The 18,811-nt window shown below is 41.5% G+C and overlaps 1 protein-coding gene and 1 pseudogene across 1 annotated transcript; both read right to left on the bottom strand.

The window, feature by feature from the left end:
• LOC112070902 (NLR family CARD domain-containing protein 3-like) overlaps positions 1–3,452 on the bottom strand; it is a 6,784-nt pseudogene extending 3,332 nt beyond the window's left edge.
• Positions 3,453–12,157: 8,705 nt separating this feature from the next.
• nudt7 (nudix (nucleoside diphosphate linked moiety X)-type motif 7) lies at positions 12,158–16,273 on the bottom strand. Its single transcript, XM_024138352.2, has 3 exons — positions 15,581–16,273; positions 13,553–13,711; positions 12,158–13,127 (listed from the first exon to the last, which is right to left on the bottom strand). Exons 1-3 carry the CDS (start codon positions 15,734–15,736, stop codon positions 12,777–12,779), a joined length of 666 nt encoding a protein of 221 aa, XP_023994120.1. The 5' UTR covers positions 15,737–16,273; the 3' UTR covers positions 12,158–12,776.
• Positions 16,274–18,811: the final 2,538 nt, after the last annotated feature.

Raw genomic sequence — 18,811 nt, 5'->3', positions numbered from 1 at the left:
TTTCTGGATTTTTGTTTTAAATTCCATCTCTCACAGTTGAAGTGTACCTATGATAAAAATTACAGACCTCTACATGCTTTGTAAGTAGGAAAACCTGCAAAATCAGCAGTGTATCAAATACTTGTTCTCCCCACTGTATATATATATATACACACACACACAAACATATATATATATATATATAAAACAGAGAAATGACCCCACCTTAATGTCTCCAGTTTACAACTTGGATTCTCTAGGACAGTAGAGAGCAGCTTCACTCCTGAGTCTCCTGGGTTATTGTATCTCAGATCCAGCTCTCTCAGGTGAGAGGGGTTTGATCTCAGAGCTGAGCCCAGAGAAGCACAGCCTTCCTCTGTGACTCCACAGACTGACAGGCTGCAGAGAGAAAATCTCTTCACTCTTTACACTCAATACATTGCCACACTAATTTGATTCCTCCATGGCAAAAGTGGCCAGTGAAAAAAACTCCTAACTTGTTTAAAGTCATTCATCCCCACTAGCTTTGCTATCTCATGAAACTGGGAAATGTTGGTAGAGGGGATTCATTTGAATGAAGGAGCATGACTGGCTTATGTCTGCTTGCATTACACAGGGACAGTACTTACAGAGCTGTTTTGGATGCCTTAACCACTGGCAGCAGCCTCAGAAGAGCCTCATCTGATCCACTAAATTGCTTCAAGTCAAATACACCCAGCTCCTCTGCTGAAGTCAGCAACACAAAGGCCAGAGCTGACCAGTGTGCAGGTGAGAGTTTGGCTCCTGAGACATTTCCTGAGCTCAGGTAGCTCTTAATCTCCTGCACTAGGGTTGGGTCATTCATCTCATTTAGACAGTGAAACAGATTGATGCACTTCTCTGAAGAGGCATTCTCTCGGATCTTCTCCTTGATGTAATCAATTGTTTTCTTGTTGACCTCAACTGTTTCCATGTCAATCTTTGAGCGACCTCCTGTCCATTTTAGTAGGCCTCGGAAGACAGTCTGATTTGATGGCAGTGAGAGGCCAAGAAGGAAGCGGAGGAAAAGATCCAGGTGGCCATTCTCACTCTGTAGTGCCTTATCCACTGCATCCTGATAGAAGTGAATTGCAGGCATTATTTTGACTCGCCTCTTCAGATTCTTGGGGATGGACTGCTGATTGTTTTTTGTTGTGTTGAAGTCATCGTTGAAAGAGAGAAACCTATAAAAAGCAGCAAGACATTCCTGGATGATCAGATGCACAAAGCAATAAACCTTCCCTTGATGCAGCCCAAACTCCTCCCTGAAGACCTCAGTGCACACTCCAGAATACACAGATGCCTCTCTGACATCAATGCCACACTCTGTCAGGTCCTCTTCATAGAAGATCAGGTTGCCTGTTTCCAGCTGCTCATATGCCAGTTTTCCCAGTGACAGAATTATCTCTTTATCCCAGTGGGGATCAATGACATTGCCGCCATGATATTTCAGATTCTTCTGTTTCATCTGGAACATTATGAAGTGCATGTACATTTTTGACAGAGTTTGGGGGATTTCTCCACTCTCTGCCGCAGCCAACAATCTTTGTAGAACAGTGGCTGAAATCCATCAGAACACTGGTATGTGGCACATGATGTGGAGGCTCCTTGATGACTTCAAGTGTGTGATGATTTTGTTGGCCAGGGTCACATCACTGATTCTTTTCCTGAAGTACTCCTCCTTCTGTGGGTCATTGAACCCTCGTACCTCTGTCACCTGGTCCACATACTCAGGAGGGATCTGATTGGCTGCCGCTGGTCGGAAGGTTATCCAGAGGAGAGCAGACGGAAGCAGATCCCCCTTGATGAGGTTTGTTAGAAGCACGYCCACTGAGGTTGACTCTGTGACATCAAAACAGCTTTCATTGTTCTGGAAGTCTAGAGGGAGTCGACACTCATCCAAACCGTCCAAGACAAACAAAGCATTGTACTTGTCAGAGATGGACATTCCTGATTCTTTTGTCTCCATGAAAAAATTATTGACGAGGTCCATCAAACGGTGTTTTTCTTCCTTCATCAAATTCAGCTCCCGGAAAGTAAGAGGAAATATGAAGTGGGTGTCCTGATTTGCTTTTCCTTCAGCCCAGTCCAGAATGAACTTTTGCACAGAGATCGTTTTTCCAATGCCAGCGACTCCCTTTGTCAGCACAGATCTGATAGGTTTGTCTTGTCCAGGTAAGGGTTTGAAGATGTCGTTGCATCTCTTGCTCTACTGGTCTCCTGGATGCTGTCTCAATCCGTCTCACCGCATGTTCTTTGTTGACTTCTCCACTTCCGCCCTCTGTGATGTAGAGCTCTGTGTAGATCTTATTTTAGATTGTAGGATTCCCCTGCTTAGCAATTCCTTCAAAGACACGCTCACACTTTTTTCTGAGGTTGGATTTGAGCTTATGTTGGCACCTATCATGACGCTCGTCTGAATGGAAATGCAAGGATGTTTAAGATATCATTAAATCACATACTATTTGTAAATGATGATTGATATGAAAAACAAATAGGACTGTGATCAACAATTGAGTGTTTGGCAGAACTCTTACATTTCTCAAGTGTATCAGCAAGTTCCTTCTGGTTCATGTTCCTCAGGATGTGCAGTGTGATATTCAGAGTCTACACTCTGGCACTGCTCCCCTGATGTTCAGCATCCACCACTTCCTGATCTTCCTCCTGACTGTCAAAGCTTTCTGGGTAATCTGGAGTCAGAAGCCTCTTCCACCTCTTCAGCTCACTTTTCACAAAACTGATGATATGTTGCTCAAGCAACTGGAATTAAAGGAATAAAGTTAMAACCTTGAATAAGGTGCAATCTGCAATATGTCTAGATGTTCAATGGTAATATCAATTGCAGTATAACTTGAATATGGAGGAGAGGTCTGTTAGCTGACTCTGGGTAGACTGATCATTGAGGGTCTCTGACTTTGATATTTCCTGTTAGTCTCTGTGGACATAATGTGAGATAGGCGGTGAATAGATGGAGAGAGCTTACACCTAAACAGTCTAAAACAGGGTTCGCCAACTGGTGGGGTTCCCCAATTGATTTTATTTGCCCCCCAAGTTATCTGATAAAAAATAAGTTTCATAGATTTTTTATATAGGATTTTTATTGTTGGACATAGAAGACTGTAAAAACACAAGCAAATCAGCTCAAAGTGATTTTAATTTTGGAAATCTGTTCCAAAGTATTCCCATGCACAATAGGGATATATGTGATCGTATACAAATGTTAGCAAGGTATACACATTTTATATCTGTTTGGGCTTCTTGCTGTCAATTTGCAGTGTACAAATTATTTGTAATTATCTTTTGGCCTCCTGACCATTCGCTCAAGAAAAAAAAACAACGTCCTGCGGCTGAATGTGGTTGACGATCCCTRGTCTAAAATGTTTACATTACAATGCAAAAATACTAATATATTGAAAGAGTGTAATGAGCTTTTAAACCAAAAAAGTGCATGTTAATGAGAAAAAGAGAGCCAGAAATAAGTTAATATTTTAGTATAGCTAGAACGTTCTAACCTGTCTCCTTCTCTGAAGTTGATTGGTTGTCCCATGGACCCATCACTCTTCATAGACACACAGCYGGGCACAGGTGAGTATGGTTTCTCCTGCTGGACCCTGTCAAAATGCACGTTGCTATTTTCTAATCATGTTGAGAACTACAGGGAAAAAACAGACACCACTAGTTGCTTTACCTTTGTTCTGTAGAGAGGACATCCTCTCTGAAGTTGATTGGCTGTCCCATGGACCCATCACTCTTCATAGACACACAGCTGGAGGAGAATGTTTGAAAATTTGAATTTGAATCAGTACGTAAAGCAGTTCATTTATCGTTGTGCGACATGTTTGTTATATAATATAGACWAGGGAACTCCACTGCAACCAGGGAAGTTCCCCACTCCAAAAGGATCTTTTGTCMACMTAGCTATGGATTTTATAGACATGRTAGAGCGAAAAGAAAGAGATACTGCCTGGTGATAATTGACAGGTTTACCAGGTGGGTGGAACCATCCAACTGCATTGCGCGAACWGTTGCAAAATTGCTAGTTAGGAAAATTATACTYAGGTTCGGAATACCTGAGGTTTGTCTGCAGACAATGGGACCCATCTCATAGGAGATGTGGTTACCCAAATGGCCAAAATGATGGGTGTTGACCAGAAGTTTGTGTMCATCTATCAACCGCGGAGTAACGAGRGTTACTGAGGGCTAATAAGAACATGAAATGCTCCCTTGYCAAMCTATGCCATTCCACAGGAATGMYATGGGTAGAGGGATTACCTCTTGTCCTCATGAAAATGCGCAGCAGCTTAACAAAGGTATTGGGTGTATACCTTATGAAATGTTAACAAGACGACCAATGAACACCCCAGGGGTGAGACCTATGACTGACCGATAGATAGACACAACTGAGATAGTKTSWYYATSTWSWSWASATRRWSAMACTAACTTCTGTTGTACRTTTTCTCCACTCTCACACTAGGAAAGCAGCAGAACYAATCCCAGGTGAAGACCCTGACGAGCTACCCATAAACGTTGGAGAACGGGTGAAACTCAGGGTCCAAAAGCGAAAATGGAACCAACCATGATAGATGGGTCTGTTCCAGGTAACCATGATAACACCAACAGCCCTACGGGTAGAGGAGAGGTCCGGCTGGCATAATATCTCCCATAGTGGGAGTCATGGAAGAGCGACTGGAGGGAGGGAGAGCAGGGCCCCGAGAACATCTGAAGGAGGAAAAAGGTCCGAGTCAAAGGACAGGAGCAGAGGGCCCAGACCAAAGGCCAGAAGAACCAACAGAGGGTTCAGCTACAGAACCTGAAGAGTCATCAGATGTCGAGGAAACCATCATACACACACTATGGTTGTGAAACAAGAAAATCGCAACCATGGAAAAACACATGCAGGGTATTTGTTKCTCTCCAAATCTACCCGTTCCCTTTGTGGACRGGGATGTGGAGAATAATAAATGGGTGAAAACAGTGACATACATAGGATTACAGGGGAGGGGGAACACATCTGGCACACAGGTAATGATTTTCCAGAAACCCACCTCCACAGCATTTCTGTAGAAACCCAGGCAGTACCAATTGGAAAGAATGATCTTGGATGTAGATTACCCCATTTTATGAAAAGGAACAAAACTAGGGCTTGACAAAGAAAAAGCAATTATACTATTCTGATGTTGGTCAAAGGGGGAAGGAAGCAGCATGGGAAGTTGTAGTAATGGGTAAATGGATTAATAATTTGACATACTCCATGCAGGTCMTTACTAATTTGATAAAACAGGGTTTTACTCAGTTGTCACTAAATGTGCAGAATTTGAAGGCAGTAGTGACCAGAGACGAAATGGCACATATTGGCTAAAGACAGAGGGGCCTACAGGTCCCTTGGAATAAACRATGAGGATTACTGTGTCATGYTGCTTCCTGAGTCCTCTGACAACATGACAGCTATTATTAATGACCTGGCTAAATTAGGAGGTACTCTGTGAAAAGCTGACAACACCATCTTTAACCAAATTGGACACTGGTTTAATGGTGTATATGGAAACGTGATGGGTAAGGTAATGATGTCCAGGTCTGCCATGATTGTTCCGCTCCTGGTAGGACTACTGTGTTTTGCTTTTGACTTATGTATAATAAAGTGCTTGGCTAGAAAGACTGTTGAACATTTGGGGATTATGGGACACATGTATGTTGGGGTGGTYACAAGAAGGGAGCAAACTTACCTAATGTGGTAGAGGGAAGAWATGAGAGATACTAGAGCTTGTTATGAATATATGGGTCAACTGAGAGAAGAGTATAGTGATAGTTTCTCCTATGATAAAGGGGATTTTAGTGTGTTAGACTTACAGCAACAGGTGACATGTGTAAACCTTTCCAGGATAGAGGAAGGCATGGGGGCACTTTTTGAATAAATGTGAGTATGCAGTGATAAGGTGTATCTCACTTTACCTCCCGGGTGGGGGGGGGGTGTTGTTATTTGAGTAGAACAGAAATGTACATGTTAAATAATGCCAGTCACTGATCTTTTCAATGAAACAGGTAAAACCAACTCTGGGGTACTGCAGCGTGCCAAACGATTCATCCCAGACAATCAGGAAGCCTATGGTCATGTCCTACACCCGGGTGAGATTTATGGTATGTCAATCATACCCTCCTGGGGTGTGGCTGTCCTAGGAAAGTGGGTAAACAATTTAACCTTCTCTTTACAGGCCCATATGAATATAACAATCAGAGGATTTAGCCAACTCTCATTAGATGTCCAAAATCTGAAAGCGTCGTCAGCCGCCATGAGTTGGCTTTAGATGATCTTTTGGCGAAGGAAGGAGGACACTAACATACTAGGTATTATTGATCCTGAAAATTGTGTTATGCTCCTCCCCGACTCCTCTGAGAATATGACTGAAATTATTGATAAGATTGCTGATCTTAGTAAAACTCTCAAAATCTGAAAAATCWGTTTTTGACCAAATTGGTGACTGGTTTAATGCTAAATTTGGAAATGTGATGGGAAAAGTTAGGTTGACTCKGTTKATTCCTATACTAGTGGGAGGTTTGGTGATTTTGGTTACTGTTTATATTTGTAAGAAAATKACTAACTGCTCCTTAACATGCTGGAATGATGGTGTTGGTGGAATCTGATACAAATAGTGCTGAAGGTGATACTGGTGCATTTCTAATTTCTCTTAATCCCATTGTTTATTTAACTCTGTGGTTCTTCCCAGGACACAAKAGGAATGGGAGTATAGCCAGATTCACCCCCAACAGCATTCCAGGAACCCCAGGAGTTGTTTCACCCTTTAGAAGGCCATCCCTGGGATCAAATGGATCCGGGGGATTTGCCTAATCTATTTGATTTCAGAGGAGAATATTATGATTGAAGCTGTGAGACTAATTAGTCTCAAAGGGGGAAATGTCAGGATTCACCTAGGGGGTCATGATTTGGGGCTGTACAAATGTTTGATGTATTAGAATAATTGATTATGCTTATGTTRTATTAATAGAAGGGGAGGGGTTATAAGACCCCTCCCTCCTTACATTTATAGGGTCCTAGACTACAGATTAATATATATATTCATTATATAGTTTTAGAATTGTTCCACAGTTGCTTACCTTTGTTCTGTAGAGACGGTATCCTCTCTGAAGTTGATTGGCTGTCCCATGGACCCATCACTCTTCATAGACACACAGCCGGGCACAGGTGAGCTTGGTCTCTCCTGACAAACCCTGTAAAAATGCACATTGCCATTTTCAAATGATTTGGAATATAACAGCCTATTGTACCAGTCTGTTTGAGTTATCATTACACTCCTTGCGACGCCAAATGTTTGGCATGACATGGAATGTTAGCAAAACAGGTTTTGGATTTCAGGCTACCGTTATACAATATCATAGAAATATTTTATCTAGATCATAAATAAAGAGGGAAGACAAGGGTAAAATGTTGTTTAAGCCACATCAACCAAATCCCTTTAAAAAAGTGAAAGAACAGGAAATACAAAGAAAAAGTGACTACTAGTTAGCACCTTTGAACAGTTGAGAGGGCAGCCTCTCTCACGTTGATTGGGTGTCCCATTGACCCATCACTCTTCATAGATACACAGCCAGGTACAGGAGACCCTGGTCTCTCCTGACATAGTGGGCTGCTGAACACAATGTGGACAGACATTGAATCCCKAGCCATTTCTTCTTACAATGAATAGTGTAATGTGTTTTTGTAATATTGGTAATTAAGTTAACATTATTTATGGGTATTCCTCCTTCACACAAAAACACATACAGAGGGAAAGAGAGGGGGGAGAACACAATATCTCTCCTCTTACCTTCTAGCATCTGTTTGAATGTTAGGTTCAGGGAGACTCATTTCAGAGTCAGTGGCCCCCTCCTCAGGGGCAGACCAGGGGAATCCAGGATTAGAACTTGACCCAGTGAAGCAGAGCTGAGAACACACAAACACCATATACTGTACTGACGCTGACACACCCTAATACTTTGGTGAAACAAACAACCAGTGGTGGAAAAAGTACTCATTTGTCATACTTAAGTAAAAGTAATGATTCCTTAATAGAAAATGAATCAAGTAAAAAAGTTAACCAGTAAAATATTACTTGAGTAAAAGTATTTGGTTTTAAATATACTTAAGTATCAAAAGTAAATGTAATTGCTGAAATATACTTAAGTATCAAAAGTACAAGTATAAATCATTTAAAATTCCTTATATTAAACAAACCAGATGGCACAATTGTCTTGTTATTTAAATTTACAGATAGCCAGGGGTACACCAACACTCAGACATAATTTAGAAACAATCATTTGTGTTTAGTTAGTCCGCCAGATCAGAGGCAGTAGGGATGACCATGGATGTTATCGTGATAAGTGCTTGAATTTGACAATTTTCCTGTCCTGCTAAGCATTCAAAATGTAACAAGTACTTTTGGGTGTCAGCTAAATGTATGGAGTAAAAAGTACATTATTTTCTTTAGGAATGTAGTGAAGTAAAATTAGTCAAAAATATAAATAARTAGAAATACCCCMAAAAAMCGACTTAAGTAGTACTTTAAGTAAAACTACGTTAAGTACTTTACACCACTGCAAACATAAAATGACACAGCCTGGATGAAACACACACCAAAGCAATTCATCAAATTAGTTTAGCAGTAATGCAAAACTTTATTTTAATGAAATGCACATAATTAAGTGTCACACATAAACCAAGAGATACCATATAAAAAATAAAAACATCACTACAGCTGTGATGGAAACAGGACGTTTCGGTACAATTTTATAAATGCCTACAGATAATTTGCACCGTAGGTAAAATGTATTATTGGAGAAATGGCGGTGGAAACGCATCACTGCGCAAATAATGATATAATAGGCTAAACAGTCAACTTGGGAGTCACGCGATGATATGGTGTAGTTCTCCCACTACGACTCCGGAAAGCAGGCAGTTAAATCAAAAGAAAAGCTTTTCATGGTTTTTATGCGGGTGACCACGCTGGAATTAATGCACAGGAGTGAACGAGAGACAACGGATGAGCCTTGAGCGTCAACATCATAGCGCATCAAATTAGAATTTAAGTCAATTTGTCTCGCGTCTATGTAGAGAAATTCTGGGAAAATAAGCAGATCAATTTCGTGGGTTGTTTGTAGATAATGAATTAGAGGAATTGTTATGATCGTCCTTATGCTAAGTAGACTAAAGGTATAAGCTGTGTTCGAATAACCATACTAACCTACTGTATACTACAAGTTCATTTTAGTATACTGTAACGAAAAGTATCGTTGCAGTTGAGCGTACTAGAGCTTCGCCTGTCTACCGGAAGTTGCTTGTTAGCATAACAAATGACTAGCTACACATTTTACGATTTCGGGTGTGTTAGTAAATTCAATCTGGAGTGCCAGAGCGTTGACAGATTGAATTTACAAACGGCCGATGAATAGTATCGACAGCGTTCAATGGCAGTAAAGCACCCAAGCTAACGGTGGCTAGCTACTTCCAGACCAAACGAGAGAACACCTCTCTGACTATTTTACTCACCGCAACAATTTAATTACGCTTTTTTTGCCAACGTTTACTGACACCGTCCATGTTCAATGGTGTGAGCGTTGATAAATTCATCAGTTATTCTGCGAAGAGTGCTCTGAAATCGAGTAACTTAGATAACCAGAATAAACAATGTCAATTGAAACGCACAACAACTAAACCACTTAGTTGAATGATGTGAATAATCAAGTCAATAAACGTTGGGTAGTTAGTTATTATACTGCCTGCAAGTTCAATAATATTAATTAGTAGCCAACTAACATTAGGTAACATATTACCGGTACATACTGCTGTAATGCTATATGCGGTTCGTAAGGATAGCGTAGCAAAAAAGTTGTCAGCCAACATAACATGTAAAGTAACTTATTTGAAAAGTATTTAAGTCAGTTAATAACAAATTCTTATTTATACAATGACACCTACCGAGAAACAGTGGGTTAACTGCCTTGTTCAGGGGCAGAACGACAGATTTTTCCCTTGTCAGCTCGGGGATTCGATCCAGCAACCTTTAGATTACTGGCCCAATGCTCTAACCACTAGGCTACCTGCCGCCCCTCATTAGTTTATTACATTGCTCAACATTTTCTTAACATTTGTCATAATTAGTTAAATCGGACTTCGGCTTCTTCTTCGATTAGGTCTAATAGCGGTTGGCATCCAATAAATGTTGCATTACCGACCGCCACCTTCTAGACTGGAGTACAACTCCCTTACACTTTGCTTGAAAACAAACAAAAAAACAAACATCTAACACAGCTCACAAAAAATAAATGTATAAAATAACACCACACTACTCCACTATTTAAATCAATTTAGTCCTACCTCAGGCCAACAACCTGAAAGGATGGGACACCATCACTTAACACACCCTGTAACTCTTCTGATGTCAAGTCTAACAACAAAAATACCTCTGCAGCTGCTACCACAACCTCAATTTTCTGCGACTTACGTTCCATCTCTGCAGTACAGTTGATAACCATTCCTAAATATTAAATCTCACTGAAACATCACTTGTTGGCCTATCCCTCTGTACTGGTACAGATCTTCTACTCACGCCACTCCTCTCAGGATCCCTCCCCCTTGACCCATTTTCCTCTACTTTCTTCACTGCCTCAACATATGACAACTTCTACACTACTCGAACCCTGGAAACCTCAACATGCCTCGGACCTCGGCTGCATATTTTCCGAATTTTCTGTAGAATTGCATTATGGGCCCTAAAAATCACGAAAATAGGGTCCACTGCATGTATATTTTGTGTTTTGGCCAATTTAGTACTACATCCGGGAACTTTTGGCATACTAACAATATCCATACTATGACCAATAAGCATACTATATACTCAATTCACGTCACAATTAGTTCGTTAGTATGAGTATTCGGACGCAGATAAAATGTATTGGGCTGTAAGCTAAGGTTTATCAGTTAAATATGCTACATATTTTTAAACCATTGTAGCCTACCTGTGTTGATGTCGATCGTAGGCAGACAGGCTACGGCTGGGAAACTCGAAGAACTCCGATTTCAAGAGAGAATACTGTTATGTAGACGAACAAGACTAGCGAAATTCTTTATAAACTTCTCAGGTGTGCTAGCTACAACTATCCTCAGTTCACGAGTTAGAACATAACTGTTTAGCGCAGGCAGGTATGATGGCTCCCATATGACAAATAAATTGAAAAATATTTAAATAATTCACAAGGGCTACATAGCGAACATAAATACAATTGTTTTATGGATTTGCATGACAAATCAGTTGCCATACACTACCGCAGTTTAGTGAATTGACGCTCTTTACACATTCAATTTTAGATTTTTATTCGGTACATGAAAACTTAAGCGAAAAATTACATTTTGTGTGCACTGTCATCACGCCCTGATTTTTATCCACGACAAATCATTACGGTGGAAACACCTGCAACAAGTAAGTTTGGTAGGATTTTTGAATATTCATATGAAATCTGTAGCCAATTGGATGGAAACCTAGCTATAGAGGCACTTTAGAGATAGATATGTTATTCTATTTCAGTAACCTTCGGTTTCGTTGTCATTACAGCTGGTGAGTTGTAGTAGCTGCTATCTAACATCATGAATTACATTGACAATAGCCCTTCTGTCTGTGTTATAAACATAATCACAATCCACTTACTTTAATCAGTCCACTCAAATGTTTTGATCATGTTCATTTCCTCAAAATGGATCCTAGCATAGTTAAATAAGATCCTGACTCTGTAGGAGGTGGAGCTGAAGTCAGAGCTGGGATTGGATATCTAGCTATGAAGGTGTGATCATGTAGGTCATGTGCAATTTTAGAGGAATTATTGTAGATATCGTTTCAGGAATTTAAAACTATATTCACTGAACTCATATTGCATATACAGCAGTGTATTATTTCTACATTGGTCTGCTTCAGTTGAATCCAGTTGAAGCTCCTGTCTTGCCTGTCCTCTGCTTTAGGTTAGAACCAATGATGAAAATAAACCCTGGATTGCTGATGCTATGTATTGGCCATCGAGAGTTCTACAATATTTCAATAAAAAATGTTGAGGACAAAATTAAGTATTGTTGAAGTAGGGACAGTAACATTAGTAACCTTAAAAAAAAGATACTATAGGAAAATGTTTTAATATGTTTTATTTTTGGCTCAAATATAATTTAAAGGTATGCATTAATGTGTCTATAATATAATACCTGTGGCAAAAACGAGACAATAAATGCATTTCTATAGCTTCAGAAATGTGCCAAGATGGAGGCATGGTGGCTTCAACACAGCGCCCCCTATCAGTCATCTAGTCCAATATGATTCATTACGATCTGAGAGGCTAAACTGATTATATATCAGCACTCCTACGCTRAGATTCTTTGTGAATACATGCCCTGGTCCAGGTATCAACTCAGTCTTGTCCTTCCACATAGCTCTAAACAGCCCACTGCCCACTCTCCTCTCACACATGTTACATTTATGAACTCAACTGGATGCATTTACCTATTCAAACTTTAATAGTATACTTTTTTATTTTTTTTATTGTCACCAATATACAATATTCACAAATTACATTCAAAGTTTWAAAAAAAATCAATTTTCGTAAAGAATATAGGTATTGCACATGATTCCACGTTTACAGTTGGCAGAACAATTACATTTACAACATTTTAGGGAAAAATATGTTCTCACCATCATTGCATTGCATTATATAATTATCTGGTTAAAATATTTAAAAAACATTGATATATGTCATAGTTTACTGATCCTCTTGTTCAGATTGTGTTGGAAGAAAGATACCGGGTCATCAGAATCAAAACCAGTCTCAAACTCAGGCTTTTTTCTGAGGGCTAGGACAGAGACCAGTATAGCCAAAATGGCAGTCAGACCCCATATCTGATAGTGGCTGCCTGATTCAGGGTCCGGAAACTGGAAACTGTGGAGCAAGCCAGCAATTCCAGTCGCACTGTAGGATGAGTGGTCTATCTCTCTAGTGAAGAACTCCAGAGGGACAGTGAACACAGCGCTGACCTCGGCTGGGTTTGGGCGAGGAGAGAATGAGGCCTCAATGAACCCCACCACTGGAGTCACCAACAGACCACTCTACAGAGCGAGAGGAGGGAGAGAGAAGAGGGGCAAGGGGAATGAAGGGGAGAAGAGAAAAGATGTGGAAGAGAGAGGGGAGAGGAGAAAGTATGAATATCTCTGACTAGAAGTATGACCTGTAATCTATTGGCAATATCTAATTCCAAAATATACTGTACTATACCGAGCAGGGTTCTCCCAACTTCGGTCATGGAGTTACTTGGAGTGCAGGATTTTTATCCAACCCGATTCAATAAAACACCTGATTCAGCTAATTATGGTCCAATTATGCCATCAGCAGTTTTTAAAATATTTTTTATAGTTCTCCAGGACYAGAATCCTGTTGAATCCTGTTACACCATGATAGTGGGGGTGTTGAGAAATCATCAGCTTTGAAACATTTTATCTTTGTTCATGTAAAAGCAACCTCTCCCCATGTGTACCTTGTTCATAATGGGGAAGAGTGTGCAGACCACATCCACCTGGTCAGGAGGAAGGCCTATCTCCTCCTCTGCCTCTCTCAGAGCCGTGTCCACATCGTCCCTGTCCCTCGGGTCCCTCTTACCACCTGGGAAACACACCTCACCTGCGTTGGTCCTCAGCTGCAGCACAGAGAGAGAGAGACAAAGAGTGAGTTCTACAGCATTCCATTTTGTTTTCTTGTGTAAAGGACATCACGTAGGCAACAACACATCCGCAATGCTGACCCTCAACACGGGAGCACTTCAGGGGTGCGTGCTTAGTCACCTTCTGTACTTCTTGTTCACGCACGACTCCAACACCCTCATTAAGTTTGCAGACGACACAATGGTGGTAGGACTGGTCAATGACAACGATGAGACAACCTATAGGGAGGAGGTGATCGTGGGCTACAGGAAACGGAGAGGCGAGCCCTCCATTCACGTCGAGGGGGCTGTAGTGGAGTGGGTCGAAAGCTTCAATCTCCTCGGTGTCCACATCACTAAGGAACTATCATGGTCCACACATGCCAACAAAGTTGTGAAGAGGGCACGACAATGCCTCTACCACCTCAGGGGGCAGAAAATATTTCCTAAAAAAGTTCTACAGCTGCACCATTGAGAGCATCTTGACTGGCTGCATCACCGCTTGGTATGGCAACTGCTTGGCATCTGACCGCAAGGCGCTACAGAGGGTAGTGTGTACGGCCATGGACAACACTGGGGCCGAGCTCCCTGCCATCCAGGACCTCTATATCAGGCAGTGTCAGAGGAAGGCCCTAAAATGTTTCTAACTTCTGCCACCTAAGTCATAGACGGTTCTCTCTGCTACCCTGAACAGCTTCTACCCCAAGCCATAAGACTGCTAAATAGTTTGTCCAGGTAGCTATTTGGTTAACAATTTTTTTTGACTCATCACATGCTGCTGCTACTGTTTATTATCTGACACTTTATACCTAGTTATATGTACATATCTACCTCAATTACCTTGTCCCCCTGCACATCGACTCGGTACTGGTACCCTGTGTATTGCCAAGTTATCGTTACTCATTGTGTATTTATTATTACCTGTTTTACTTTTCTATTTTCATTTCTCTGCAAGGCTGGGAAAGGCCGTAAGTAAGCATTTCACTGCCAGTCTACACCTGTTTACGAAACGTGGCAAATAACAAATATGGCAAATAACGTGGCAAATAACATTTGATGTGATTCTTACCAGTCCGCACCACATGAAAAACTAGCTATTCGCTAGTGCAAATGGGGACACTTCAAACTGAGTTGATGGGCATTGAGTAATTTCGTTGAGCCGGCTAATTTGGCTCGAAAAACAAATCTTCATTAAAAATGCTTAAAAATAAACCTAGAACCATGAAAATGTTGCTAATCTCTAATGTAAAGCCCAAAAGGTTGGCTACCATTGTGTCAGATCTTGAAATGCACGTTCAAATAAAAACATTTACCTGGCCAAATTATTTGGATGGCCTGCACTGAAGAAAAGAAATCAGCGTGGACTAGATTGACACTCTCTTCCCACTATTTATTGTTTCTGCTGGAAGGATTCACTCTTTAGAGTATTATTTTGTAATTTAGCAGGAGAAAAACGTTGTTATGATCTCAAAAAGCAGTACCAGCAGTATGCTTATCAGGGAGCCAAATGAACGGCTCTCTCATCGATGCGATTCGTTCACCAAAAAGATCCGTTCAAAAAGAGCGACTCATCACAACTGAGTCAATTTCACACATCCCAATGTGCTATATTTGCACACCGTGCAGTGCACATGCACACTCACGCATGCACATGCACAAATATCAAAGGCTATGTTTATAAATACAGTGGACAATTTCACACATTTGGATGCAACACTGTMATGCTTTACTTTTGTATTAATGGTTTCAATGTTCCTAACACAATTTTGTATGTTCAATGGCAAAACTGTAGGCCTAAGAATCGATGACATAATAGTTAAGGTAAACTAGTTAAACTAAGGAGTAAGGGAGAGCCATATTACTGACCTCTTGGGAGCGTAGAGTCATCAGCATGTGGACCTCTCCGTCCCTCACAAACAGCGGTATCAACACCGAGGCTTTGGGCAGGACCGGCAAGTACGAGAATCTGCTCCCGACTTCATATTGCTTCAATATGGCAGCTGTCTTTTCTTTTAGGTCCATCCTGAAGGTCAACAATGTAGCCAAACAGAGGCAAAGACCTCACAGTGAAACATACCAGTAGCCTACCTTGCTTTTGTTATAAAATATAGCTCGAGTTTGTTATTGCTGTACAGGAGAAAAGCTTCAGAATGCTGCTGCCGACCTGTCACTACTATCCCAATATTAAATATTTTCTTCGGACAGGCACCTGCTGTGCAAAAAAAAATCGTTGCTACAATGCTTCCACTTGACATTAGCTTTGTGTTAGTGCTTGCATGCGGATTGCGGAAGCGAGTCCCTTCAGCTTAAAGAAAATGTAGGGCAACTCCATCTAGTGGGGAACCAGAGACCAACATCTTGGAAAATGATAACGCTCTATGTTTTGCACGGACATGTTGAACAGTTTTGCCTCAAATTAACACCTAAAATAACTGCCATGAAATTAATAATCTACCAACCCATTTTCAAGTCATTCCATAATTCAAAAAGGCACTCGCACAGCTGAGCTATCATGTTGCAGGTGAATGGTAACAATGAGATAACATAAGAAAAAAGAAACCTGCGCATTTACCTTGCTAGAGGCACGTTTTTTATTGAAGTTCATGCGCCGCGAGAAGTCGTTTGGGGAGGGGGTGCTGCGATCTGGCAAAAAAAGTACCTGTGCTGAAGATGTCTATTTTGATCCTCTAATACAGGACGAGTAAAGGCCCAGTGCACTACTTTTGTGATTTTCTTTAAAAACTAAATGTATTTGCGTGTTCACCAGCATTTATAACTTGAGTCTGATACAGTTCCTTGCAAAAGTATTCACCACCTTGGAATCTTTCCTATTTTGTTGCATTACAACCTGTAATTTAAATGGATTTTTATTTGGATTTCATGTAATGGACATACACAAAATAGTCCAAATTGGTGAAGTGAAATGAAAAAAAAGAACTTGTGGTGGTGCAAATGTATTCACCCCCTTTGCTATGAAGCCCCTAAATAAGATCTGGTTCAACCAATTACCTTCAGAAGTCACATAATTAGTTAAATAAAGTCCACCTGTGTGCAATCTAAGTGTCACATAATCTCAGTATATATATACACCTGTTCTGAAAGGCCCCAGAGTCTGCAACACCACTAAGCAAGGAGCTCTCCAAACAGATCAGGGTTGGGTTATAAAAAATATCAGAAACTTTGAACATACCACGGAGCACCTTTAAATCCATTATTTAAAAATGGAAAGAATATGGCACCACAACAAACCTGCCAAGAGAGGGCTGCCCACCAAAACTCACAGACCAGGCAAGGAGGGCATTAATCAGAGAGGCAACAAAGAGACCGAAGATAATCCTGAAGGAGCTGCAAAGATCCACAGCGGAGGTTGGAGTATCTGTCCATAGGACCACTTTAAGCTGTACACTCCACAGAGCTGGGCTTTTTATTTATTTATTTWACCTTTATTTAACTAGATAAGTCAGTTAAGAACAATTTCTTATTTTCAGTGACGGCCTAGGAACAGTGGGTTAACTGCCTTGTTCAGGGGCAGAACGACAGATTTTGTCAGCACGGAGATTTGATCTTGCAACCTTTTTGTTACTAGTCCAACGYTCTAACCACTAGGCTACCTGCCGCCCCACTTCATGGGAGTGGCCAGAAAAAAGCCATTGCTTAAAGAAAAAATATGGAAACACATTTGGTGTTCACCAAAAGGCATGTGGGAGACTCCCCAAACATATGGAAGAAGGTACTCTGGTCAGATGAGACTGAAATTGAGCTTTTTGGCCATCAAGGAAAGCGCTATGACTGGCGCAAACCCAACACCTCTCATCACCCCAAGARCACCATGGTGGTGGCAGCATCATGCTGTGGGGATGTTTTTCATCAGCAGGGACTGGGAAACTGGTCAGAATTGACGTAATGATGGATGGTGCTAAATACAGGGAAATTCTTAAGGGAAACCTGTTTCAGTCTTCCAGAGATTTGAGACTGGGACAGAGGTTCACCTTCAAGCAGGACAATTACTTCCGGGTTGGAGCGAGTAGTCGCATTTCGCTTCGCTCCACAGGTAGTATTACATTTCATTTCATTACAGTACAACGGTTTGATTTGTTTGATCTTAGCAATTTCTTCTTAGCTAGCTACATAGCCGTCTTTGTATCAAAGATAATTGTGTAGTTTAGAGTAATTATCGAGGTTAGCTAGCCAGCTATTTTCGTCCTAACGTAGTCAACACTGCTAGCTGCTAGCCAGCTAGCTAACTTCTACCGAATAGCAGCACTGTAGGAACTAGAGAGAGATTTGGCGTGATCCTGGACAACACCCTGTCGTTCTCAACTAACATCAAGGCGGGTGACCCCGTTCCTGTAGGTTCATGCTCTACAACATTCGCAGAGTACGACCCTGCCTCACACAGGAAGCGCGCGGGTCCTTATCCAGGCACTTGTCATCTCCCGTCTGGATTACTGGCAACTCGCTGTTGGCTGGGCTCCCTGCCTGTGCCTTAAACCCTACAACTCATCCAGAACGCCGCAGCCCGTCTGGTGTTCAACCTTCCCAAGTTCTCTCACGTCACCCCGCTCCTCCTCCGCTCTCTCCACTGGCTTCCAGTTGAAGCTCGCATCCGCTACAAGACCATGGTGCTTGCCTACGGAGCTGTGAGGGGAACGGCACCTCCGTACCTTCAGGCTCTGATCAGGCCCTACACCCAAACAAGGGCACTGCGTTCATCCACCTCTGGCCTGCTCGCCTCCCTACCTCTGAGGAAGTACAGTTCCCGCTCAGCCCAGTCAAAACTGTTCGCTGCTCTGGCACCCCAATGGTGGACAAACTCCCTCACGACGCCAGGTCAGCGGAGTCAATCACCACCTTCCGGAGACACTGAAACCCCACCTCTTTAAGGAATACCTAGGATAGGATAAAGTAATCCTTTCTACCCCCCCATACCCCCCCGCCCCCCCCCCCCCTTAAGAGTTAGATGCACTATTGTAAAGTGGTTGTTCACTGGATATCATAAGGTGAATGCACCAATTTGTAAGTCGCTCTGGATAAGAGCGTCTGCTAAATGACTTAAATGTAATGTAATGGCCCTAAGCATACTGCTAAGCAACACTT

The sequence above is a fragment of the Salvelinus sp. IW2-2015 genome, unplaced genomic scaffold, assembly GCF_002910315.2.
Source record: "Salvelinus sp. IW2-2015 unplaced genomic scaffold, ASM291031v2 Un_scaffold1454, whole genome shotgun sequence".
Lineage (NCBI taxonomy): Eukaryota > Metazoa > Chordata > Actinopteri > Salmoniformes > Salmonidae > Salvelinus > Salvelinus sp. IW2-2015.
The sequence above is the reverse complement of the archived record's forward strand: the minus strand, read 5'-3'. Positions and strand labels throughout refer to the sequence as shown.

Excerpts from the sequence above, each read along its gene's own strand:
- nudt7 (XM_024138352.2), bottom strand. The coding sequence starts at position 15,736 with ATGGACCTAAAAGAAAAGACAGCTGCCATATTGAAGCAATATGAAGTC. Across the intron at positions 13,712-15,580 it reads TGACTCTACGCTCCCAAGAG|CTGAGGACCAACGCAGGTGA; the intron begins GTCAGTAATATG and ends TCTGTGCTGCAG. Across the intron at positions 13,128-13,552 it reads TCTTCCCCATTATGAACAAG|AGTGGTCTGTTGGTGACTCC; the intron begins GTACACATGGGG and ends CTCGCTCTGTAG.